The 26883-nt window shown below is 41.5% G+C and overlaps 1 protein-coding gene across 4 annotated transcripts in view; it reads right to left on the reverse strand.

Moving 5' to 3' along the window:
• Nucleotides 1-26883, reverse strand: part of GLMN (glomulin, FKBP associated protein) — a 114737-nt gene that overhangs the window by 82546 nt on the left and 5308 nt on the right. For all 4 annotated transcript variants that reach the window (XR_007729313.1, XR_007729310.1, XR_007729311.1 and 1 more), the window contains exons 4-7: nt 18653-18772; nt 17433-17541; nt 16157-16394; nt 13714-13816 (exon numbers count right to left, since the gene is read on the reverse strand). Coding sequence is in view for 1 of the 4 variants with exons in the window: in XM_050806926.1 (XP_050662883.1) it covers nt 13714-13816; nt 16157-16394; nt 17433-17541; nt 18653-18772 (570 nt within the window). In the remaining 3 variants the exon portion in view is untranslated. The remainder of the gene's footprint in view (nt 1-13713; nt 13817-16156; nt 16395-17432; nt 17542-18652; nt 18773-26883) is intronic.

Consider the following 26883-nt stretch of genomic DNA (forward strand, 5'->3'; position numbering starts at 1 on the left):
AGACACTGTTGATCTCTCAAGTCATCTGGGTTCTCATGTCAGATGAGAAAGAAGCATCCTTGCATGAGTGGGTAGGACCACAGGGCTAAATAAAGCTTTATGCTCAGGAAACAGGATCACCCCTATGCCTCTTATACTGGTACTAATTCTAGTGTACCGCAAAGCGCCTGACCTTCAGAATCCACTGAAACTGATTTTGAGCTTTGGCTCTGCCACTCACTAGCTGTGTGACACTGGATGAGCCATAAAACGGCATAATACCTATGTCAAATATTTATTGAGCAGCTCCACAAAAAAAGCGTAAGAAAGTTAAAGTCACAACAAACTACCATATAGGAGTTAAAAGGGAATGAATGACAAAAACAGCTAAAGCAGAATGAATAACTTCCACACAAGTCACTCTTTTATTCAATAAACACTTAAGTGCAAAGCGCCGGGCCTGACTTTATGGGGAATCATAAAGCCAAGTAAGTCTTTTCCAGCCTTCAGGGAGTTAAAATCTGCTGATCCCAGATGGTTCCATTAGTCATTTCAGAATACAAAAAGGAACCATGGAAAATCCTCAGTCACAAGAGACTGCTATTCAGCAACCAGATGCTAAATATATACTGCTGCAGTGATTTTCAAAGCCATGCATTCTTGTTATAGCTACAAGACAAAAAGTTTATTGCACTCTGATTCCAAATGTCCTTCATCATGAAGCTTCATTTCTTTATTCAGCCAATGCTACATGTGTTTCTTCCAGAGTAAGGTAGCCCTGTTTTTTTTTGTTTGTTTGTTTTTTTGGCGACAAGGTCTCACTCTGTCACTCAGGCTGGAGTGTAGTGGCATGATCATGGCTCACTGCAGCCTTGACTTCCCCAGGCTCAAGCAATCCACCTTCCTCAGTCTCCTGAGTAGCTGGGACTACAGGTACATGCCACCACGCCCACTATTTTACTTTTATTTTTAATTTTTTTATAGAGATGGGGTTTCGCCATGTAGCCCACGCTGGTCTTGAACTCCTGGGCTTAAGTGATCTGCCGCCTTGGCCTCCCAAAGGCCTGGGCCTACAGGCGTGAGCTACCGTGCCCAGCCTAGGATACCCTTTTAAAAACATCATTATATGCAACTAGATTCTACAGTGCTGCTCTGGATATCTGAGGTCCAATCTGTTCCCAAATCTGGGCCTTCACTATCTACCCACACACCATCCAGCAGTCTTGCTCAGACCCAGGCTGTACCTGCCACCATACAATTTCTCAAAATTCATGGAAGCTTTTGTCCTTTCAGGAATGTTCCTGTACTACAGCCTTTGGGACATTCTAGTGGTTCTGTACCAAAATAACTTGTGACAAAGTAAGGATGGCTGAGGCCAGTGAATCCCAACCACACCACGCTTACCAGTACTTCTCCAGCACAGAACAGAAGACATCTCCTCATTTCATCTCCTAGCTGGTCTCACCTCTACTTCTAGACAGCTCTGTGCATCCTCACTGCTGGCTCTTTGTACTTGCAATGTTCCTTCTACTGAGATTTTAGAACCACTCACCTACATCCTCAGTCTCTTCATAGGATGCTTGTTCTGCCTCACTGCCTTAACTAAACCTGTCTGATTTCTGGTGGGAGATGCTCATTCTCACACCTTTTATACCACAGGGTCCGGAAGGCAGCTGTTGGCTGGGGAGTACAGGTAGGGGCTTAGCATAGTTTTGTAGTATTGGCTTTTTCTGTACTTTTCAACAAAAGCACATTTTCCTTTGATGCAGATAACATACTGTCCTTTTCTCTGTCATATGCTGACTTCCTGGTAATTTCCTGACATTCAGCGAAGACTCTGGCACCTTCTCATAATCTTTTTCTCTACCCAACTCCTGCTATGATCCTGGGAAAATTGAATGTTCATGCAGATAAACCCTGTAACAGGCTAGTCTCATGGTCCTTTATTATTATTATTTTTCAATCAAGCAGCAAGTCACTGCATCTACTCTCATGGTTCTCAATTTCTAAATTCTAGTGACCTTTAGTTCTAATCCATTTTAGTACCTAATCCCATGCCAGATCTCTGAACATCTGGAACTATTCTGCATTTGATACTTTAAACTCCAATACCCCATTTTCTGACCAAAATCTCTCACCCTCTCTCTCCTAGCAATCTGCTTTTCTACTTCTGACTTCTCCAGTCCTGTGATTCCTTCATTTTGACCTACCTAGGCATCCCCTCCTAACCCCTTCTTTACCTATCCAACCTGGATCATGGATTATTGACCAGTTGAACTATCTGCACCCTGTATTTCCTTCAGCAGTATCTACCCAGTAAAATGCCAGCCTTGGAAAAATAACTACAGTCTACCTTCTCTACTTCTACACACAGGGAGCTGAGTATTGCTGGATAAAAAAATACAGACTGTTACCACTACAGTTGTGGTCTCCAAGCACCACTGAGTGCTCAGTACTGCTGACTCATGCTTCCATGGCCTTCCACCATCTCTTTCCTTTCCCCTCAGTATTCCAAACCTTTACCAGTTTCCTTAAGCCCTTTTACTCAATGCCCATTTCTACCTCCTCATTAAGACATCATCTCTCCTTCACCTAGAAATTCAAGGCCAGTGGGTTTGATTCCTCTCAATTGTAAGTTCCCATTCCTGCTACATATTTCTCAACATGTTTTCTTACCTTGATACCCATTAGTTCTTCCTCTCTAGGACCTTCCTTACTTCCTTGATACTATGTCCAGCCATCTGCTCATAAGCCACATTATTTCAGTTATCTCATAAACACTTGTATTTTTCTCTCAACAGTTTGCACCCCAACAGCTATAAACATGCTCAAGTCTTCCGATCTCCATTACCTTCCTACCCTTAGCTCATGTCTTCTAGCTATTACCTTCTTCCTTATTCACCTAACTCTTTCAAAGAATAGCTTACACTAGTCATCACCTTTTTCTCATCTGTCATTCATTCTTCTATCAACTCCATTCTGATTTGTCTCCAGCACTATACTTAAACTTTTCTTGCTAAGAATAACAATGCCATCTTACTTCCTAAATCCAATGGATGCTTTTCAGCGTACCTCTATGTTGCATGTAACAGTACTGATCACCTCTATCCTTCTGAAACTCTACTACACCAGTTTCTGTGTATTTCTACCACTTCTGACTTCTTTCTTGGGCTCATTTTAAGTGCCGGTACTCTCTAGAGTTCACTCCTGAGCCCTTTTCTCTTGCCACCTCTTTGGGTAATCTCAACCCATCTTATTCAAAGTATCTCCTGGCCAGGTACGGTGGCTCAGACCTGTAATTCCAGCACTTTGGGAAGCCAAGGTGGGAGGATCACTTGAGCCCAGGAGTTCAAGACCAGTCTGTACAGCATAGTAAGACTTCACCTCTACAAAACAAAATTTTAAATTAGCCAGGCATGCTAGTGCATGCCTGTAAGTCCCAGCTACTCAGGAGGCTGAGGTGGAAGGATCAATTGAGCCTGGGAGGTTGAGGCTGCAGTGAGCTATGGTTGTGCCATTGCACTCCAGCCTAGGCCACAGAGCGAGACCCTAACTCAAAAAGTATATATACACGCAGTTACATATAATTCTATATTAAATATACATATATTTTACATATTAAAATATTATATTTTAAATTCCTTAAAAACCTACTCTCTCTCTATTAGATACACATTAAAAAATTATTGCTAATCTTGTTAGGTATTAGGCCGGGAATAGTGGCTCTCGCCTGTAATCCCAGCACTTTGGGAAGCCAAAGGCAGCCAGATCGTTTGAGCCCAGGAGTTCGAGACCAGCCTGGGTAACACGGTAAAACCCCGTCTCTACCAAAAATACAAAAATTGGCCAGGTGGGACTATGTGTGCCTGCAGTGAGGCTGAGGCAGGAGAATTGCTTGAGCCCGGGAGGCAGAGGTTTCAGTGAGCCGAGATCATGCCACTTCCTTCAGCTTAGGCAATGGGAGTGAAACCCTGTCTCAAAAAATTTTAACAAAAGGTAATAAAATCTTGTTAGGTGTCATGATAACATGGTGGTTATTTGTTTTTTAAAAAAAGCCCTTATCATTAGGGAAGCATCCTTAAAGACTTACAGATGAATTATGTTTAGGACTTGTTATACCACAGCAAGAAAAGAAGGAGGATAGATAAAACAAAACTGGCAAAATGTTCATAATTATTGAAGCTGGGTGATGGGTACATGGGCATGTGCTATATTATTTTTAGTACTTTTCTGAATGTTTTTAAATTTTTATAATACATTTTATTTAAAAGCTCAAGACCCCCAGATTCTTGCTCTGTATTCTCTATCTCAAGTATTGGCACCTTCATCTGCCCAGTTATGCAAGCAAAAACCCTCATCCATGTTCTATTCAAAATCCAATCAATGACCAAATTTTGCCAGTTTTACCTACTATGAAGTTCTCAAATCTGCCCTTTCTTCATCTTTAACTTAATAACAGAATGCACCCTAAATTTAGTCAATTAAAAAAAGGAAACAAACAAAAACTATATCCATACATCTATACTCTTGTCCCATCATTTCTTACTTAACTCCTAAGGCTTCCCTACTTCCAATTTTATCCCCGTTAGTCATCTTCCTTTAAAGTGATGAATCCTAAACACAGTTTGATTACATCACTCCCAGATTTAACATCTGTGATACTGTGAAATATATATTTGCTCTTTGTTCCCACTTCCTGGGATATAACTCCTAAAATCCTTGGAATCTCCAAAGTGATAAGTGTCTTTATGCTGTTGAGTTGACTGATGGCTGGGTCTCCTGGATAGCCTCAGGATGGGAGCTGGTTGCCAAGGGAACCAACCCTGTGATTAGAAGGTTGGACCTTTCAGTCCCACAGCCCCACCTCCATCCCACCTCAGTAAAGGAGAGGGGATGAAGATTCAGTTGATTACCAATGGTCAATGATGTAATTAATCATTCCTACATAATGAAGCCTCCATAAAAACCCAAAATGATCGGATTCAGAAAGCTTCTGGAAGCTGAACACACGAAGTTTCCAGTAGGGTGGTGCATCCAGGAAGGGTATGGAAACTTGGTACCTCCTCCCCTATACCTAAGCCCTATGCATCTCTTCATCTGTATCCTTGGTAATATTCTTTACAGTAAACCACTAAATGTAAGTAAGCAGTTCCCTGAGTTCTGTAAGCCTATCTAGCAAATTAATCAAACCCAAGAAGGGGTCCTGGGAATCTTGATTTATAGCCAGTCAGTCAGAGCACAGGTAAAACATCCTGCGGCTTGAGACTGGCATTGGAAGTGGGGGCAGTCTTGAGGGATTCAGTCCTCAACCTGTGAAATCTGACACTGTCTCCAGGTAGGTAATGTTGGAATTGAATTAGAGGACACCCAACTGGTGTCCACGGTAGAACTGCTTGCTTGCTTGCTGTGAAGTGCAGGGGGCAGGGCAGGGGAACTCCATACATCTGGTGTCAGAAACTTGTTATGACTATAGTAGGAGAAACTGAGTTTGGTTTTTCTGCATCACCAGATTTCCTCTAATAGTTTCCAACTTTCATAGTTGTCTTCTCAAAATACGCATCACAGGTGATGGTGCTTATACCACCTCCAGGAGATGACACTGTACTCTAGCACTGGCAACAATGAAGAGCCCCCAGACTTTTGTGTGCTCCAGAGAAAACCCTTCACCTCTCCTTCTTCATCCCTCACAGCCTCTTCACTATTATCGTGACCATCAGCATGAACCTTATTAAATTATGTATTCCTAATTATATCAGTCACCAAGTCATCTCTCATCTTCAGAATTTATTCCCATAAACTTCTAGCATCCCTTCATATTACCCCTTTTTCCATCTCTCCTAAATGAAAATTGGCTCTCATCTGAAAACAACTGCTTTCTCTGCAACCCTTCAAAAGACTGCTATATTTTTCATCTATACCCATTGTACCACTGAGCCTGGGAATACATCTGTTCTCCTTGCTGCTTCTACACCATTCTCTCCCCATCCTCTCTAAAACTCCCTCAACTCTGAAACTCATTTTTTATGACTTTACCATTTCTACCCCTCCTTGTTGCAGTTAGTAGACCCCAAGGTCACCCCATCACGTGGCTTTCCAACATTATAATTCTGTGGGATTTAAAACGTACAACCAAAGAAATCTCAGAAATCTATTTTCTCTAGTCCAATGACCTTGGCCTCTACCCTCTCCTTTAGAACACCCTCTCATGTTCACACCCCAGACATTGATGCTAGTAACTATAATCTTTCCATAATACTATTTTCAAGCATCCTATTCTTTACACCTATTTTTTCAGTTCACCCCTTTTAGTAACCTAACTCCAAACATTTGTCACCCACATCAGGTTCTACAACCTAATGGTCCAATCACCTTTTCACTGTCTCTTGCATTTAGTATGTCCTAACTTCACTCCTTACCCAGCTTAAATTCTATGTCCATCATTAAAGTCACTTTGTACATTAAAATCACCTTGTGGCAGGGTGCAGTGGCTCACACCTGTAATTCCTGACTTTGGGAGGCTGAGGCGGGTGGATCACCTGAGGTCAGGAGTTTGAGACCAGCTTGGCCAACATGGCGAAACTCCATCTCTACTAAAAATACAAAAAATTAGCCAGGCGTGGTGGTGGGTGCCTGTAATCCCAGCTACTTGGGAGGCTAAGGCAGGAGAATTGCTTGAACCTAGGAGGTGGAGATTGCAGAGAACTGAGATCGTGCCATTGAACCACAGCCTGGGTGACAGAGCAAGACTCTGTCTCAAAAAAAAAAAAAGGAGTCACTTCCAAGATGGCTGAATAGGAACAGCTCCGGTCTGCAGCTCCCAGCGAGATTGACGCAGAAGATGGCTGATTTCTGCATTTCCAACTGAGGTACCTGGTTCATCTCATTGGGACTCGCTGGACAGTGGGTGCAGCCCACGGAGGGCAAGTTGAAGCAGGGTGGGGCATCGCCTCACCCGGGAAGCACGAGGGGTCAGCGCATTTCCCTTTCCTAGCCAAGGGAAGCCATGACAGACTGTATCTGGAGCAACGGTATACACCTGACCAAATATTGTGCTATTCCCACAGTCTTAGTAACTGGCAGACCAGGAGATACCCTCCCGTGCCTGGCTTGGTGGATCCCACACCCACGGAGCCTTGCTCACTGCTAACACAACAGTCTGAGATTGACCTGTGAGGCTGCAGCTGGAGAAGGGAAGGGGCGTCCGCCACTGCTGAGGTTTGAGTAGCTCACAGTGTAAACAAAGAGGCCTGGAAGCACGAACTGGGCGGAGCCTATCACAACTCAGCAAGGCCTACTGCCTCTATAGATTCCACCTCTGGGGACAGGGCAAAAGGTAGCAGACAGCTTCTGCAGACTTAAACGTCCCTGTCTGACAGCTCTGAAGAGAGCAGTGGTTCTCTCAGTATGGCCGTTGAGCTCCGATAATGGACAGACTGCCTCCTCAAGTAGGTCCCTGACCCCCATGTAGCCTGACTGGGAGACACCTTCCAGTAGGGGGCCGACAGACACCTCAAACAGGCGGGTGCCCCTTTGGGACAAAGCTTCCAGAGGAGGGTTCAGGCAGGAATATTTGCTGTTCTGCAGTCTCCACTGGTGATACCCAGGCAAACAGGGTCTGGAGTGGACCTCTAGCAAACTCCAACAGACCTGCAGCTGAGGGGTCTGACTGTTAGAAGGAAAACTAACAAACAGAAAGGAATAGCATCATCATCAATAAAAAGGACATCTACACCAAAACCCCATCTGTAGGTCACCATCATCAAAGATCAAAGGTAGATAAAACCACAAAGATGGGGAGAAACCAGAGCAAAAAACCTGAAATTTCCAAAAAACAGAGCGCCTCTGCTCCTCCAAAGGATCACAGCTCTTGGCCAACAAGGGAACAAAACTGGACAGAGAATGAGTTTCACAAGTAGTTGACAGAAGTAGGCTTCAGAAGGTCAGTAATAACAAACTTCTCTGAGCTAAAGGAGCATGTTCTAACCTGTCACAAGGAAGCTAAAAACCTTGAAAAAAGGTTAGACGAATAGCTAACTAGAATAAACAGTGTAGAGAAGACCTTAAGTGACCTGATAGAGCTGAAAACCATGGCACGAGAACTACGTGATGCATGCACAAGCTTCAGTAGCTGATTCGATCAAGTGGAAGAAAGGGTATCAGTGACTGAAGATCAAATTAATGAAATAAAGTGAGAGGACAAGATTAGAGAAAAAAGAGTGAAAAGAAACGAATAAAGCCTCCAAGAAATATGGGACTATGTGAAAAGACCAAATCTACATTTGACTGGTGTACCGGAAAGTGACACGGAGAATGGAACAAAGTTAGAAAACTCTCTTCAGGATATTATCCAGGAAAACTTCCATAACCTAGCAAGGCAGGCCAACATTCAAATTCAGAAAATACAGAGACCACCACAAAGATACTCCTCGAGAAGAGCAACTCCAAGACACATAATTGTCAGATTCACCAAGGTGGAAGTGAACGGAAAACTTTTAAGGGCAGCCAGAGAGAAAGGTTGGGTTACCCACAAAGGGAAGCCCATCACACTAAGTGAATCTCTCGGCAGAAACCCTACAAGTCAGAAGAGAGTGGGGGCCAGTATTCAACATTCTTAAAGAAAAGAATTTTCAACCCAGAATTTCATATCCAGCCAAACTAAGGTGCATAAGTGAAGGAGAAATAAAATCCTTTACAGACAAGCAAATGCTGAGAGATTCTGTCACTACCAGGCCTGCCCTACAAGAGCTTCTGAAGGAAGCACTAAACATGAATAGGATCGACCGGTACCAGCCGCTGCAAAAACATGCAAAATGGTAAAAACCAGTAACGCTATGAAGAAACCACATCAATTAATGGGAAAAATAACCAACTAACATCATAATGACAGGATCAAATTCAATCATAACAATACTAACCTTAAATGTAAATGGGCTAAATGCCCCAAATAAAAAATATAGACTGGCAAATTGGATAGAGTCAAGACCCATCAGTTTGCTGTATTCAGGAGACCCATCTCACGTGCACAGATGCACATAGACTCAAAATAAAGGGATGGAGGAAGATCTACCAAGCGAATGGAAAACAAAACAAAACAAAAAAGCAAGGGTTGCAATCCTAGTCTCTGATAAAACAGACTTTAAACCAACAAAGACCAAAAGAGACAAAGAAGGCCATTACATAATGGTAAAGGGATAACTTTAACAAGAGCTAACTATCCTAAATATATATGCATCCAATACAGGAGCACCCAGATTCATAAAGCAAGTCCTCAGAGACCTACGAAGAGACTTAGACTCCCACACAATAATGATGGGAGATTTTAACACCCCACTGTCAATATTACACAGATCAATGAGACAGAAGGTTAACAAGGATATCCAGAACTTGAACTCAGCTCTGGACCAAGCAGACCTAATAGACATCTACAGAACCCTCCACCCCAAATCAACAGAATATACATTCTTCTCAGCACCACATCATACTTATTCTAAAACTGACCACATAATTGGTAGTAAAATACTACTCAGCAAATGTAAAAGAACAGAAATCACAACAAACTGTCTCTCAGACCACAGTGCAATCAAATTAGAACTCAGGATTAATAAACTCACTCAAAACAGCACAACTACATGGAAACTGAACAACCTGCTCCTGAATGACTACTGGGTAAATAACGAAATGAAGGCAGAAATAAAGATGTTCTTTGAAAACAATGAGAACAAAGACACGTTTCAGAATCTCTGGGACACTTTTAAAGCAGTAAGTAGAGGGAAATTTGTAGCACTAAATGACCACAAAAGAAAGCAGGAAGGAGCTAAAATGACATCCTAACATCACAATGAAAAGAACTAGAGAAACAAGAGCAAACAAATTCAAAAGCCAGCAGAAGGCAAGAAATAACTAAGATGAGAGTAGAACTGAAGAAGATAGAGACACAAAAAACCCTTCAAAAAAAAATCAGTGAATCCAGGAGCTGGTTTTTTGAAAAGATCAGCAAAATACATAGACCTCTAGCAAGATTAATAAAGAAGAAAAGAGAGAAGAATCAAATAGACACAATAAAAAATGATAAAGGTGATATCACCACTGATCTCACAGAAATACAAACTACCATCAGAGAATAGTATAAACACCTCTATGCAAATAAACTAGAAAATCTAGAAGAAATGGATAAATTCCTGGACACATACACCCTCCCAAGACTAAATCAAAAAGAAGTTGAATCTCTGAATAGACCAATAACAGGTTCTGAAATTGAGGCAATAATAGCCTACCAACCAAAAAAAGTTCAGAACCAGACAGATTCACAGCTGAATTCTACCACAGGTACAAAAAGGAGATGGTACCATTCCTTCTGAAACTATTCCAATCAATAGAAAAAGAGGGAATCCTCCCTAACTCATTTTATGAGGCCAGGATCATCCTGATACCAAAGCCTGGTAGAGACACAACAAAAAAAGAGAATTTTAGGGCAATATCCCTGATAAACATCGATGTGAAAGTCCTCAATAAAATACTGAATCCAGCAGCACATCAAAAATCTCTTCCGCCACAATCAAGTCGGCTTCATCCCTGGGATGCAAGGCTGGTTCAACATATGCAAATCAATAAATGTAATCCACCACATAAACAGAACCAATGACAAAAAACCACATGATTATCTCAATAGATGCAGAAAAGGCCTTTGACAAAATTCAACAGTCCTTCATGCTAAAAACTCTCAATAAACTAGGTACTGATGGAACGTATCTCAAAATAATAAAGCGCTTTTTTGACAAACCCACAGCCTGAATGGGCAAAAAATTGGAAGCATTCCCTTTGAAAGCCAGCACAAGACAAGGATGCCCTCTCTCACCACTCCTGTTCAACAAAGTGTTGGAGTTCCGGCTAGAGCAATCAGGCAAGAGAAAGCAATAAAGGTATTTGATTAAGAAAAGAGGAAGTCAAATTGTCTCTGTTTGCAGATGACATGATTGTATATTTAGAAAACCCCATTGTCTCAGACCAAAATCTCTTTAAGCTGATAAGCAACTTCAGCAAAGTCTCAGAATACAAAATCAATGTGCAAAAATTACAAGTGTTCCTATACACCAATAATAGACAAACAGAGAGCCAAATCATGAGTGAACTCCCATTCACAATTACTACAAAGAGAATAACATACCTAGGAATCCAATATACCAGAGATGTGAAGGACCTCTTCAAGGAGAACTACAAACCACTGCTCAACGAAATAAAAGAAGACACAAACAAATGGAAGAACATTCCATGCTCATGGATAGGAAGAATCAGTATCGTGAAAATGGCCATACTGCCCAAAGTAATTTACAGATTTAATGTTATCCCCATCAAGCTACCACTGACTTTCTTCACAGAGTTAGAAAAAACTACTTTAAAGTTCATATGGAACCAAAAAAGAGCCCGTACAGCCAAGACAATCCTAAGCAAAAAGAACAAAGCTGGAGGCATCATGCTACCTGACTTCAAACTACACTACAAGGCTACAGTAACCAAAACAGTATGGTACTGGTACCGAAACAGATACACAGACCAATGGAACAGAACAGAGGCCTCTGAAATAACACTACACATCTACAACCATCTGATCTTTGACAAACTTGACAAAAACAAGCAATGGGGAAAGGATTCCCTATTTAATAAACGGTGCTGGGAAAACTGGCTAGCCATATGTAGAAAGCTGAAACTGGATGCCTTCCTTACACCTTATACAAAAATTAACTCGAGATGGATTAAAGACTTAAATGTAAGACCTAACACCATAAAAACCCTAAAAGAAAACCTAGGTAATACCATTCAGAACATAGGCATGGGCAAAGACTTCATGACTAAAACACCAAAAGCAATGGCAACAAAAGCCAAAATAGACAAATGGTATCTAATTAAACTAAAGAGCTTCTGCACAGCAAAAGAAACTATCATCAGAGTGAACAGGCAACGTACAAAATGGGAGAAAATTTGTGCAATCTATCCATCTGACAAAGGGCTAATATCCAGAATCTACAAGGAACTTAAATTTATAAGAAAAAAACAAACAGCCCCCATCAAAAAGTGGGCAAAGGATATGAATAGACACTTCTCAAAAGAAGACATTTATGCAGCCAACAGACATAAAAAAATGCTCATCATCACTGGTCATTGGCGAAACACAAATGAAAACCACAATGAGATACCATCTCATGCCAGTTAGAATGGCAATCATTAAAAAGTCACGAAACAACAGGTGCTGGAGAGGATGTGGAGAAATAGGAATGCTTTTACACTGTTGGTGGGAGTGTAAATTAGTTCAACCATTGTGGAAGACAGTGTGGCGATTCCTCAAGGATCCAGAACTAGAAATACCATTTGACCCAGCGATCCCAATACTGGGCATATACCCAAAGGATTATAAATCATTCTACGATAAAGACACATGCACATGTGTTTCTTGTGGCACTATTCACAATAGCAAAGACTTGGAACCAACCCAAATGTCCATCAATGATAGACTGGATTAAGAAAATGTGGCACATACACACAATGAAATACTATGCAGCCATAAAAAAGGATGAGTTCATGTCCTTTGCAGGAACATGGATGAAGCTGGAAACCATCATTCTAAGCAAACTATCACAAGAACAGAAAACCAAACACCGCATGTTCTTACTCATAGGTAGGACAGAACACGTGGACACAGGGTGGGGAACATCACACACCAGGGCCAGTCGGGACATGGGGGCCTGGGGGAGGGATAGCATTAGGAGAAATACCTAACGTAAATGATGAGTTCATGGGTACAGCAAACAAACATGGCACATGTATACCTATGTAACAAACCTGCACGTTGTGCACATGTAACTTAGAACTTATATAATTGAAAAAAAAAATCACCTTACATACATGCTCAATCCCTTGCCCCCCTCTTGCTCTCTATAAGAGGGGTGAGGTTCTCAAAACCTCACCCTAATTAAACCAAATGTTACTCCTATGCTGTACCTGCACTCATGTAGCTGAACATGGCTGAAGAAAACTACACGGCCACATGGACTGCTCTTTTGAAATTCATAAACACCAACTTAAAATACACTTTTTAATATTTCAGATTATTTCTCTAATACAGAATCTGAGTACATTTTAAAATACTATTGATGCATACAGCCAAATTGCTTTTAAAATAAAATTTACTTATATATGGAGCTATTTTGAAAATATTTATCATGGGGCATGGAACTTCCACTCTAGGAATTTTAAGGAAATAATTTTAGAAGTATACAAAAATTTAGTTACTAGGTTACTTATAATAGACTTAACAGTTAAAAAAAAGTTGGAGTTGTCCTACAATAATGAAAAATTAGTAACAATCCAAATGTTGAATTATATGGCATAGGTGAAATACATTATGCTAAGTCCATACCATAGGACGCTATTAAGCCAATGGAAAAATATTCATAATATACTGTTGAAGAGGAAAAACGTAGATTATAAGAATACATATATAATCTTTGAAAATTTTATATATATGTATTATTATAAATAAGTATATAAGAAAAAAGCCTGGAGGATATCAATATTTATCTTTGGATAATAAAATTATTGCTGTTTTATTTTCCATCTTTTATGTGTTCTACAAAAAATACATATTTCTTTATTAATGAATGTATCAATTTACATGTGCAGTACTGAGAATATAGTGGGATAACATTTGAGATTATAGCAGATTAAATTAGCTGTACTTACTATTATTTCTGATGCAAAATACCTGAAAGGATCATTTCCACCTTCTTCAGACTGTTCAAGGAATTGTGCTGTCAGCAAAGGGCATTTCAAGCTTTTGAAACAACTAAGGCATAAGAAATAGGTAACTATGAAATCAACACTTCCAAGTATAAAATCCCTAGTTCTTCAAATCTAAGTTAATTTTACTTGAAAAATAACATAAGCACTGCTATGGTTTGAATGACTCTCCTCTCCAAAACTCATGTTGAAATTTAACTGCCATAAAGAGGTGGGAATTAGGCCAAGGGGGCTCCACTCTCATGCATGAGATTAATGCTCTTGTAAAAGGGCAAGTTCAGCCCACTTTTGCCGTTTGCCCTTTTACCTTCAGCCACATTATGACACAGCTAGAAGGCCCTTGCCAGATGCCAGCGCCTTAACTGTAGACTTCCCAGCCTCCAGAACTGTGAACCAATGAATTTCGTTCATTATAAATCACCCAGTCTTAGGTAGTCTGTTATATCAGCACAAGTGGATTAAGACAAGCATCAATAACTTAATGTTCTATAAAACTGTTGATGTAACGTCGTTCGTACTAGTAATAGGGAGAACATGAGAACACCTTGGGAGACTCAACATGCTAAGACTGACTTCTACATCTGAACTATTCCATTGAATTCTGAATGTTTGAGGGCCAGTGCTAGTCTACGATGTTGTTTTCATTAGTTCAAAGAAAAACTCAGGAAATAGTCATTTTTTCACACAGCTCTATTTGTTTTATTTAGAAAATGAAACTTTATTCTGTGATTAAGCCTTTCCTATTTCTTTAGTTAAAATACCTTTTCTTTTATGAGATAATGGATTTTATAAGTGGTAAAAAACTTTTCTTTGAGACAGGGTCTCTGTCACCCAGGCTGGAATGCAGTGGCACAATAATAGCACACTGTAACCTCAAACTCCTGGGCCCAAAGGATCCTCCTGCTGCAGCCTGCCAAGTAGCTTGGACTACAGGCACACAACACTGTGCCCAGCTAACTTTTTTATTTTTTGTAGAGACAGGGTCTCACTATGTTGCCCAGGCTGGTCTCAAACTCCTGACCTCAAGCAATCTCCCACCTTGGCCTCCCAAAGTGTTAGGATTACAGGTGTGAGCCACCACATCTGGCTGTTAATTTTTTTTAAATGTCCTGACAAGTAGGAAGCTAAAAATAGTATGTCTACAAAATTAAAATATTATTTTATATTCTATTTTTTAGAGATGAGGTCTTGCTGTGTTGCCTAAGTTGGTCTTGAACTCCTGGCCTCAAGTGATCCTCCTGCCTCAGCCTCCAAGTAGCCAAAATTTAAAAATTACTGGTCCATGTAATTAAATAATCTAGTCTATCACTGTCCAATAGAAATATAACATAGCCCTACATATAAGATCTTTTAGTAGACATATGAAAAAAGTAGTAAGAATGGGAGAGATGATTTTAATAATTTATCTTAACCCAATATATCTGAAATATTGTCATTTCAACATGTTATCAATATAAAAATTATTGAGGTATTTTACTGTTTTTTTTTTTTTTTTTTTTTTTTTTTTTTTTTTTTTTAAAATAACAAGTCTTCAAAATCCAGGGGATATTTTATACTTAAAGTACATCTGAATTTTGACCAGCCATATGTCACATGCTACAGCCATATTGAACAGTACATGTTTAGTCTATAGCACCCATGGAGGGAATGCTGTTGGGTGGATACTCTACTACTATTTTTGTAGTCAAGTTGGATGTTCTGTCTGGTGGTCCTTCTGCTGCTTTCTTTGAAAGAGTAAAACACAATTTCTCCACAGAGCTACATATATCTATTTCCCACACTCACCCTGAGCTACATGTATCTATTTCCCCCACTTTCATTACTCACTTACTATGATGAATAAAGGCAATACAAAGAAGAATATAAAGTAAATGAATGGATTTTGGTTTTATAATTATTTTATTAATTAGTTTTTTAAAGACAGGGTCTTGCTCTGTTGCCCAGGCTGGAGTACAGTGGCCGATCATCATTCACTGTAGCCTCACACTCCTGGATTCAACCCATCCTCTAGCCTCAGCCTCCCAAGTAGTAGCACTACAGGTATATGCCACTACATCCAGCTAATTTTTAAATTTTTTTTTGTAGAGATGGGTGTCTCGCTATGTTGCCAAGGCTGGTCTCAAACTCCTGGCCCCAAACAATCCTCTCATGTCAGTCTCCCAAAGTGATGGGATTACATGTGTGAGCCACTACACCCGGCCTATAATTTTTTTAAATATAAATGTCTCAAGTCCCCATGCTGTATCAGTTGAACCCTACATTCTTCTGAAATTCAAAACGTGAAACTAGATTTCTATTTACATGTCAAACAAGGTGAAGAAACATAAAATAACTGAACTATCAATTACTTAAGTCCATTGTGAGATGTTCTTAAAATTATACTTACAATTTCAGTAATTCATCCTTTAACTTTTCATTTTCCAGTGAGTTTTCTTTGTTATCAATGACTTCTTCCACAAAAGGCTTAGTGAACTCTATTAAGGCCTTGCAACACTGACAAAGGCCATAGTCATCCATTTGTATTTGTTCTTTTGAGTATGGAACAGGAAGAAGAGATAGCTGATTCCAAAGGGTAGACAATGCTAATCCAATTGAATATGCCTTGTTATGAAGTTTCTGAATCACTAGAACAAAGATCAAGTTGTCGCTCATCAAGTATGCTAAACATGGGACAAGAAATTCGGCAAATGTGGAATTACAAGATACCTCCTCCTTCCATATTTTAACAGCTCTTGAAATCAAGATGACACATCACAGTCTAACTGGCAGTGTTTTTTTCTTCTTAGTTGTGCATAAAATAACACAGCATCTTGCCATGAAATGCTGTTTAGGTTATGTTTATAACCAACTATGTATAACAGGCTATGTACTTAAGACAGAAACATGTTCTTTCCATGTTTTTTGTGTTATAAGCACAAAATATGAGAGTGTATTGTAAACTGCAAAGCACTATACAAATAGGAGGTGGTATTATTAGATTTTTTTCCCCTAGAAGACAGAATATTATAGGTGGTATGAAGCTGGTAGGCATTCATATTTAAAACAAATATAATTTCTGATTCCAGGTCCCTCTATCAGACTGTGAGATAAATGAATTTCCTAAAATGAAAAATAACCTCTTCCCATGGATACTGTCTGCCTCGGTTGCCAAGACCCATTACCTACCAATATTGTTACTGCACTCAGCCATGGAGCCTTATCATGCCATATCTCCTCGTTTCATTCTTCAGTAGTACCTTTGCTATGCCCAATCCACCTCCCAAAGTAGAGGCTGAGCAACGCCCTGCCTGATACTCTTCTGGACTACTATAATGCTATCAGATTTAGTACTGCAGACACCACAGAGGTAATCCTTGAAATATGTTTCGGGAGAAAATTCTAGATTTAAGCAGCAGATAGGAAGGTTAGGCAAAAAGGTATAGGTTTCAATACAGCACATGAAAAATAGTATGACATTCAACAGAATATTTACTGGGTACCCACTCTGGCCAGATACTATAATCTTTCCATGAGCAGCAGAATTCACATTGGCATTGCTATTATTCGTTTAAGCAGAGTACTCACTAATTAGCTGTAAACTTTGGTGTAGTATTGACATTTTGGGGTAACCATCAAGGCACTTAAAGATACAAGAAGTACTCTGATATCAAAATTCTCATTACCTGTTTGTAATGGCTGAAGCAAAAGAAGAATACTTTGGGATATCTGTTTTCCAGAGGGCTCTTCAATCAGTTCAAGCAAACCCAACAATAATTCCTTTGGATTGCATAACTATAAAAATATTCACAATTGAACCTGTTTAATACAAGTTGTATTTAAAGCCACATTATTACTATTTTTAAGAAGACATATATTGACAAAAAATATTATACAATTATGTTTTTGCTTAACATTAAAATTATTTATACAATTGTTAAAAAAATATGCACTAGCAAAACACAGAATCTGTGATGGTCAAGTAACTATAAAACTAAAAAGCAGCAAGAAGTCAATGGATCTTTAAGCTCAGGTTTCCTTTGTGCGTCACCTGTCTACTCTGAAATTGCCTTAATAAATTCCCAGGGGCTCCAGCAGGTGGGACCTTTCAATCCCACGCTGCAAGCCTATTTAGGCTAGTCCGGAATCGCTTCTGTATTTTTTAAACAGGTGAAACTTTGCATTGCTTTCTGACTGGCAATATTTTATCATCTCACTTGACTGTTTTTTTTTTTTAAAGCTCCCAGCTCCCTTAGTCAATAACTCATACAGACAGAGCTCTCCTTCCAAATATATATTTGGGTATATTTACACTGATCACTAAGCAGTTTCTTATAACATCCTTTTTCTCAGAATTTTTCTTTCTTAGCCATCAAATATTGCCTTTAAACTCTACTAGCCTTTTACCAATGGTCTCTTTCTAAGGTTGTTAGTCACAACTGATCTGTGTTCTACCCCATTCCTACTTTCATTTTAATCACTTGTATTCTAGGCTTTCGATTCTCTTTTAAGGAACGTACCACAAAGAAAGGACTGAGATTTTAATTCTAGTTCTAATGTTGCCAAAAGATAAATGTGACCTTGAACTACCTCTCTAAACCTTGTATTCCACATCTATACAAAAAGTTACTTGTTAAAATATAGCTTCCTAGGTCTCTCCCTGGAGATGCTGAATCAATGGGTCTGATATGAAGTTAATGAGGTTAGAAAATTCTTTTATCCAGAGAATTTGGGAAATCCTGAAATGGAACTGCCTATCCAATCAATAAGACTGGGTCTTTTCTCCAACAAGTTCCTTTCTGCATGTACTTTCATGAACTGAAAGCTTTCTTACCAAACAATAAACATTAAAGGGAATTATAAAATACTGCTGTGTGTTATGACAAAGAGAACCTTGTTAACTTACCTTTACTAATAAATCAAAGATCAAAAAGCAAACTTTTCTTTTAGCATCCTCTTTATCTTTACACAAAAGGCATCGAACAACAGGACCAATGAGATTCCAGCCCATATTCTTGATGATGACCTGTAAAGACATTTTCAGAGTAAAGCAAACACTGCCACCTATAGGACTCTCGCAGTGTGCTTTCCTATCTTGGAAGAGCTCAGAATTGTCTCTGAAACACGAAGATGGGAGAAGTGAGGCCTATGACATTTCACCACAGACTTTCCAGCATGGGCTGCTGACAGATATCAACATTTTTAAATAGATAGTTTTTAATATGTTCACTGAAGAAAGGCAAAAGGGTCTTTACTTTTTATCAGGCAAGCTGATGTTTCCCAAGATTTAAATAGTGCCTCTATTTCCAAAAAGAGTTAATTTGCTGAATACAGGTACTTAACTTCCACAGAGAATTTTTCTCCCCTTATTCATAAAGAAATCCAGCCAATGCTCCTGTACCTTTTAAAGTTCCTTGGAGTCTCTAAATGTAATCATTGTAATTTATATAAAAAGAAGGAATACGACTTCATTAACTATCTCTCCTACATACAAGTGGCTTCTATGTTCAAAGATATTTCAGAATGCTTACCACACAAGTGAAAGTTTATCTTTATAATTACTAATTCACATTCATTATCAAAACCACTGATTTTCAAAAGTATCAACTGTCAGGCCTCTGAGCCAAAGCTAAGCCATCATATCCCCTGTGACCTGCACGTACACATCCAGATGGCCGGTTCCTGCCTTAATCGATGACATTCCACCACAAAAGAAGTGAAAATGGCCAGTCCTTGCCTTAGGCGATGATATTATCTTGTGAAATTCCTTTTCCTGGCACATCCTGCCTCAAAAGCTCCCCCACTGAGCACCTTGTGACCCCCACCCCTGCCTGCCAGAGCACCCCCTTTGACTGTAATTTTTTCTTCTACCTACCCAAATCCTATAAAACGGCCCCACCCCATCTCCCTTCGCTGACTCTTTTCGGACTCAGACCGCCTGCACCCAGGTGATTAAAAAGATTTATTGCTCACACAAAGCCTGTTTGGTGGTCTCTTCACACGGATGCCAGTGACATTTTGGTGCCATGACTCGGACTGGGGGACCTCCTTCGGGAGATCAATCCCCTGTCCTCTTGCTCTTTGCTCTGTGAGAAAGATCCACCTACAACCTCAGGTCCTCAGACAGACCAGCCCAAGGAACAGCTCACCAATTTTAAATCTGGTAAGCGGCCTCTTTTTACTCTCTTCTCCAATCTCTCTCACTATCCCTCAACCTCTTTCTCCTTTCAATCTTGGCGCCACACTTCAATCTTTCCCTTCTCTTAATTTCAGTTCCTTTCCATTTCTGGTAGAGACAGAGGAGACGCGTTTTATCTGTGGATCCAAAACTCCGGCACTGGTCACGGACTCGGGAAGACAGTCTTCCCTTGGTGTTTACTCACCAGGGGATGGCTGCCTGATTATTCACCCACATTTCAGAGATGTCTGACCACACGGGACGCCTGCCTTGGTCCTTCACCCTTAGCAGCAACTACTGCTTTTCTGGGGGGCAAGAACCCCCCGACCCCTTCTCTCCGTGTCTCTACCCCTTCTCCGCTTTTCTGGGGGGCAAGAACCCTCCGACCCTTTCTCTCCGTGTCTCTACTCCTCCACTTTCCTGGGGGGCAAGCGCCCCCCACTCCTTCTCTCCATGTCTCTACTCTTTTCTCTGGGCTTGCCTCTTTCACTATGGGCAACCTTCCACCCTCCATTCCTCCTTCTCCCTTAGCCTGTGTTCTCAAGAACTTAAAACCTCTTCAACTCACACCTGACCTAAACCTAAACACCTTATTTTCTTCTACAATGCCACCTGACCCCAATACAAACTCGACAGTGGTTCCCAATAGCCAGAAAACGGCACTTTCGATTTTTCCATCCTACAAGATCTATATAATTCTTGTCGTAAAATGGGCAAACAGTCTGAGGTGCCTGACGTCCAGGCATTCTTTTACACATCGGTCCCTCCCTAGTCTCTGTTTCCAATGCAACTCGTCCCAAATCTTCCATCTTTCCCCCGCCTCTTCCCTCAGTCCCAACCCCAAGCATCGCTGAGTCTTTCTAATCTTCCTTTTCTACAGACCCATCTGACTTCTCCCCTCCTCACCAGGCCGAGCTAGGTCCCAAATTTTCCTCAGCCTCCACTCCCCACCTTATAATCCTTTTATCACCTCCCCTCCTCACACCCGGTCTGGCTTAGTTTTGTTCCACGACTAGCCCTCCTCACCTGCCCAGCTATTTCCTCTTAAAAAGGTGACTGGAGCTAAAGACATAGTCAAGGTTAATGTTCCTTTTTCTTTATCCAACCTCTCCCAAATCAGTTAGCGTTTAGGCTCTTTTTCATCAAATATGAAAAACCCAGCCCAGTTCATGGCTTGTTTGGCAGCAACCCTGAGATGCTTTACAGCCCTAGACCCTAAAATGTCAAAAGGCCGTCTTATTCTCAATATACATTTTATTATCCAATCCGCTCCCGACATTAAATAAAACTCCAAAAATTAGATTCTGGCCCTCAAACCCCAAAACAGGACTTAATTCGCCTTCAAGGTGTATAATAATAAAGGCAGCCAAGTAGCAACGTATTTCTGAGTTGCAATTCCTTGCCTCCACTGTGAGACAAACCCCAGCCACATCTCCAGCACACAAGAACTTCCAAATGCCTGAATTGCAGCAGCCAGTCATTCCTCCAGGACCGCCTCCCCCAGAAGCTTGCTACAAGTGCTGGAAATCTGGCCACTGGGCCAAGCAATGTCCGCAGCCCAGGATTCCTCCTAAGCCGTGTCCCATCTATGGGAACCCACAGAAAATTGGAGTGTTCGACTCGCCTGGGAGCCACTGCCAGAGCCCCTAGAACTCTGGCCCAAGGCTCTCTGACTCCTTCCCAGATCTTCTTGGCTTAGCGGCTAAAGACTGACGCTGCCCAATCACCTCGGAAGCCTCCTGGACCGTCACAGACGCTTTAGGTAACTCTCACAGTGGAGGGTAAGTCCGTCCCCTTCTTAATCAATATGAAGGCTACCCACTCCACATTACCTTCTTTTCAAAGGCCTGTTTCCTTTGCCTCCATAACTGTTGTGGGTATTGACGGCCAGGTTTCTAAACCTCTTAAAACTCCCCAACTCTGATGCCAACTTAGACAACATTCTTTTATGCACTCCTTTTTAGTTATCCCCACCTGCCCAGCTCCCTTATTAGGTCGAGACATTTTAACTAAATTATCTGCTTCCCTGACTGTTCCTGGACTACAGCCACACCTCAGCGACGCTGTTTTCCCCAGTCCAAAGCCTCCTTTGCATCCTCCTCTCGTATTCCCCCACCTTAACCCACAAGTATAGGATGCCTCTACTCCCTCCTTGGCGACTGATCATGCACCCCTTACCATCCCATTAAAACCTAATCACCCTTACCCCGCTCAATGCCAATATCCCATCCCACAGTACGCTTTAAAAGAATTAAAGCCTGTTATCACTGAACTGTTAGAGCATGGCCTTTTAAAGCCTATAAACTCTTCTTACAATTCCCCCATTTTACCTGTCCTAGACCCAGATAAGACTTACAGGTTAGTTCAGGATCCGCACCTTATCAACCAAATTGTCTTGCCTGTCCACCCCATAGTGCAAAACCCATATACTCTCCTATCCTCAATACCTCCCTCCACAACCCAGTATTCTGTTCTGGATCTCAAACATGCTTTCTTTATATTCCTTTGTACCCTTCATCCCAGCCTCTCTTCACTTTCACCTGGACTGACCCTGACACCCATCAGGCTCAGCAAATTACCTGGGCTGTACTGCTGCAAGGCTTCACAGACAGCCCCCATTACTTCAGTCAAGCCTAAATTTCTTCCTCATCTGTTACCTATCTCGGCATAATTCTCATAAAAACACACGTGCTCTCTCCGCTGATCATGTCTGGCTAATCTCCCAAACCTCAATCCCTTCTACAAAACAACTCCTTTCCTTCCCAGGCATGGTTAGTGTGCTCAGAATTCTTACACAAGAGCCAGGACTGTGTCCTGTAGCCTTTCTGTCCAAACAACTTGACCTTACTGTTTTAGCCTAGGTCTCATGTCTGCGTGCAGTGGCTGCCGCTGCTTTAATACTTTTAGAGGCCCTAAAAATCACAAACTGTGCTCAACTCACTCTCTACAGTTCTCATAACTTCCAAAATCTATTTTCTTCCTCCCACTTGACACACATACTTTCTGCTCCCTGGCTCCTTCAGCTATACTCACTCTTTGTTGAGTCTCCCACAATTACGATTGTTTCTGGCCTGGACTTCAATCCGGCCTCCCACATTATTCCTGATACCACACCTGACCCCCATGACTGTATCTCTCTGATCCATCTGACATTTACCCCATTTCCCCATATTCTTTCCTGTTCCTCACCCTTAACATACTTGGTTTATTGATGGCAGTTCCACCAGGCCTAATCGCCACTCACCAGCAAAGGCAGGCTATGCTATAGTATCTTCCACATCTATCATTGAGGCTACCACTCTGCCCCCCTCCACTACCTCTCAGCAAGCCGAACTAGTTGCCTTAACTCAGGCCCTCACTCTTGCAAAAGGACTACGTGTCAATATTTATACTGACTCTAAATACGCCTTCCATATCCTGCACCACCATGCTGTTATACGGGCTGAAAGAGGTTTCCTCACTGAGTAAGGGTCCTCCATCATTAATGCCTCTTTAATGAAAACGCTTCTCAAAGCCACTTTACTTCCAAAGGAAGCTGGAGTCATTCACTGCAAGGGCCATCAAAAGGCATCAGATCCCATTGCTCAAGACAATGCTTATGTTGATAAGTTAGCTAAAAAAGCAGTTAGTGTTCCAACTTCTGTCCCTCACGGTCAGTTTTTCTCCTTCACATTGGTCACTCCCACCTACTCCCCCGCTGAAACTTCCACCTATCAATCTCTTCCCACACAAGGCAAATGGTTCTTAGACCAAGGAAAATATCTCCTTCCAGCCTGACAGGCCCATTCTATTCTGTCATCATTTCCTAACCTCTTCCATGTAGGTTACAAGCCGCTAGCCTGCCTCTTAGAACCTCTCATTTCCTTTCCATCATGGAAATCTATCCTCAAGGACATCACTTCTCAGTGATCCATCTGCTATTCTACTACCCTTCAGGGATTGTTCAGGCCCCCTCCCTTTCCTACACATCAAGCTTAGGGATTTGCCCCCACCCAGGACTGGCAAATTGACTTTACTCACATGCCTGGAGTCAGGAAATTAAAATAGCTCTTGGTCTGAGTAGACACTTTCACTGGATAGGTAGAGGCCTTTCCCACAGGGTCTGAAAAGGCCACCGTGGTCATTTCTTCCCTTCTGTCAGACATAATTCCTCGGTTTAGCCTTCCCACCTCTATACAGCCTGATAATGGACCGGCCTTTACTAGTCAAATCACCCAAGCAGTTTCTCAGGCTCTTGGTATTCAGTGAGATCTTCATACCCCTCACAGTCTTCAATCTTCAAGAAAGGTAGAACGGACTAATGGTCTTTTAAAAACACACCTCACCAAGCTCAGCCACCAACTTAAAAAGGACTGGACAATACTTTTACCACTTGCCTTCTCAGAATTCAGGCCTGTCCTTGGAATGCTACCGGGTACAGCCCATTGAAGCTCCTGTATAGATGCTCCTTTTTATTAGGCTCCAGTCTCATTCCAGACACCAGACCAACTTGCACTGCACCCCAAAAAACTTGTCATCCCTACTATCTTCTGTCTAGTCATACTCCTATCCACCGTTCTCAACTACTCCTAAATGCCCGGCTCTTGTTTACATTGCCCATTTACACTGTTTCTCCAAGCCATCACAGCTGGTATCTCCTGCTGCTATCCCCCACTCTTAACTGCCTCTTAAAGTAAATAAATAATCTTTGCTGGCAGGGCTATGCTGAACCTCCTTGGGCACTCTCTAATTGGATGTCCTGGGTCCTCCCAATTCTTAGTCCTTTAATACCTGTTTTTCTCCTTCTCTTATTCGGACCTTTTGTCTTGTTTAGTTTTTCAATTCATACAAAACCGCATCCAGGCCATCACCAATCATTCCATACGACAAATCCTCCTTCTAACAACCCCACAATATTGCCTCTTACCACAAAATCTTCCTTCAGCTTAATCTCTGCCACTCTAGGTTCCCATGCCGCCCCAATCCCACTTGAAGCAGCCCTGAGAAACATCACCCATTATCTCTCCATACCACCCCACAAAAATTTTCACCGCCCCAACACTTCAACACTATTTTATTTTTCTTATTAATATAAGAAGACAGGAATGTCAGGTCTCTGAGCCAAAGCTAAGCCACCACGGACACATCCAGATAGCTGGTTCCTGCATTAACTGAAGACATTCCACAACAAACGAAGTGAAAATGGCCTGTTCCTGCCTTAACTGATGACATTACCTTGTGAAATTCCTTTTCCTGGCACATCCTGCCTCAAAAGCTCCCCCACTGAGCACCTTGTGACCCCCACCCCTGCCTGCCAGAGAACAGCCCCCTTTGACTGTAATTTTCCTTTACCTACTCAAATCCTATAAAATGGCCCCACCTTTATCTCCCTTCGCTGACTCTCTTTTCAGACTCAGCCCGCCTGCACCCAGGTGATTAAAAAGCTTTATTGCTCACACAAAGCCTGTTTGGTGGTCTCTTCACACGGACGTGAGTGACATCAACAATGTATTCCACTTCTCTGGCCTGCTTTGTACTTTAACTCATCAGTATTTACCAAGCCTACACTATAATATTCTAGGGATTAGAAATAAAGTGAGGAACACACTGGATAAGATCACTCCTAGAGTTTACATTCTGGAGTCCTTCTTTAAAAAACGGTGGCTGGCTGGGTGCAGTGGCTCATGCTGCTAATCCCAGCACCTTGGGAGGCTGAGGCAGGAGGATCACTTGAGCCCAGGAGTTTGAGACCAGCCTGGGCAACCTAGTGAGACCCTGTCTCTATTTTTTAAAGTTAATTATTTATTTTGAGACTGAGTCTTGCTCTATTGCCCAGGCTGGAGTGCAGTGGCACTATCTCAGCTCACTGCAAGCTCTGCCTCCTGGGTTCACATCATTCTCCTGCCTCAGCCTCCTGAGTAGCTGGGACTACAGGTGCCCACCACCAGGCCCAGCTAATTTTTTGTATTTTTTTTTTCAGTAGAGATGGGGTTTCACCGTGCTAGCCAGGATGGTCTGGATTTCCTGACTGCGTGATCCACCTCCCTCGGCCTCCCAAAGTGCTGGGATTACAGGCGTGAGCCACTGCGCCCAGTCTGTTTTTTGGTTTTTTTTTTAAAGCATGGTGGCTCATGCCTGTAATCCCAACATTTTGGGAGGCTGAGGTGGGCGGATCACTTGAGCAGCCTGGGCAACATGGCCAAACCCTGTGTCTACAAAATACAAAAATTAGCTGGGCCTGGTGGCACACGTTTGAAGTCCCAACTACTTGGGAGGATGAGTGGTAGGATGGCCTGAGCCTGGGAGGCAGAGGTAGCAGTGAGCTGTGATCACACCTCTGCAAACCTGCCTGGGTGACAAGAGACAGACCCTATCTCAAAACAATATATAAATAAAGAAAAAGCAGATTTAACCCATCTGACAACGGATGAATAACCAGAATAGAAAAGGAGCTCAAACACCACTAAGGGAAAAAATCTAATAATCCAATAAAAAAATTGGCAAAAGATTTGAATAGACATTTCCCAAAAGAAGGCGTACAAATTGCAAACAAGCATATGAAAAGTTGTGCATCATGATCATCAGAGAAATGCAAATCAAAACTACAACGGGATATCATCTCACCCCAGTTAAAATGGCTTATATCCAAAAGACAGTCAATAACAAATGCTGGCAAGGATGTGGAGAAAAGGAAACCTTCATATATTGTTGGTGGGAATGTGAATTAGTACAACCATTAATGAGAACAGTTTGGCAGTTCCTCAAAAAATACAAAAATAGAGCTACCATATGATCCAGCAATCCCACTGCTGGGTATATACCCAAAAGAAAGGAAATCACTATATTGAAGAGACATTTGCACTCCCATGTTCATTGCAGCACTGTTTATCTCAGATTTGGAAGCAACCGAAGTGTCCATCAACAAATGAATGGATAAAGAAAATGTGGTACGTATACACAATGGAGTACTATTCGGCCAT

The sequence above is a fragment of the Macaca thibetana genome, chromosome 1 (genome assembly GCF_024542745.1).
Source record: "Macaca thibetana thibetana isolate TM-01 chromosome 1, ASM2454274v1, whole genome shotgun sequence".
Classification (NCBI taxonomy): domain Eukaryota; kingdom Metazoa; phylum Chordata; class Mammalia; order Primates; family Cercopithecidae; genus Macaca; species Macaca thibetana.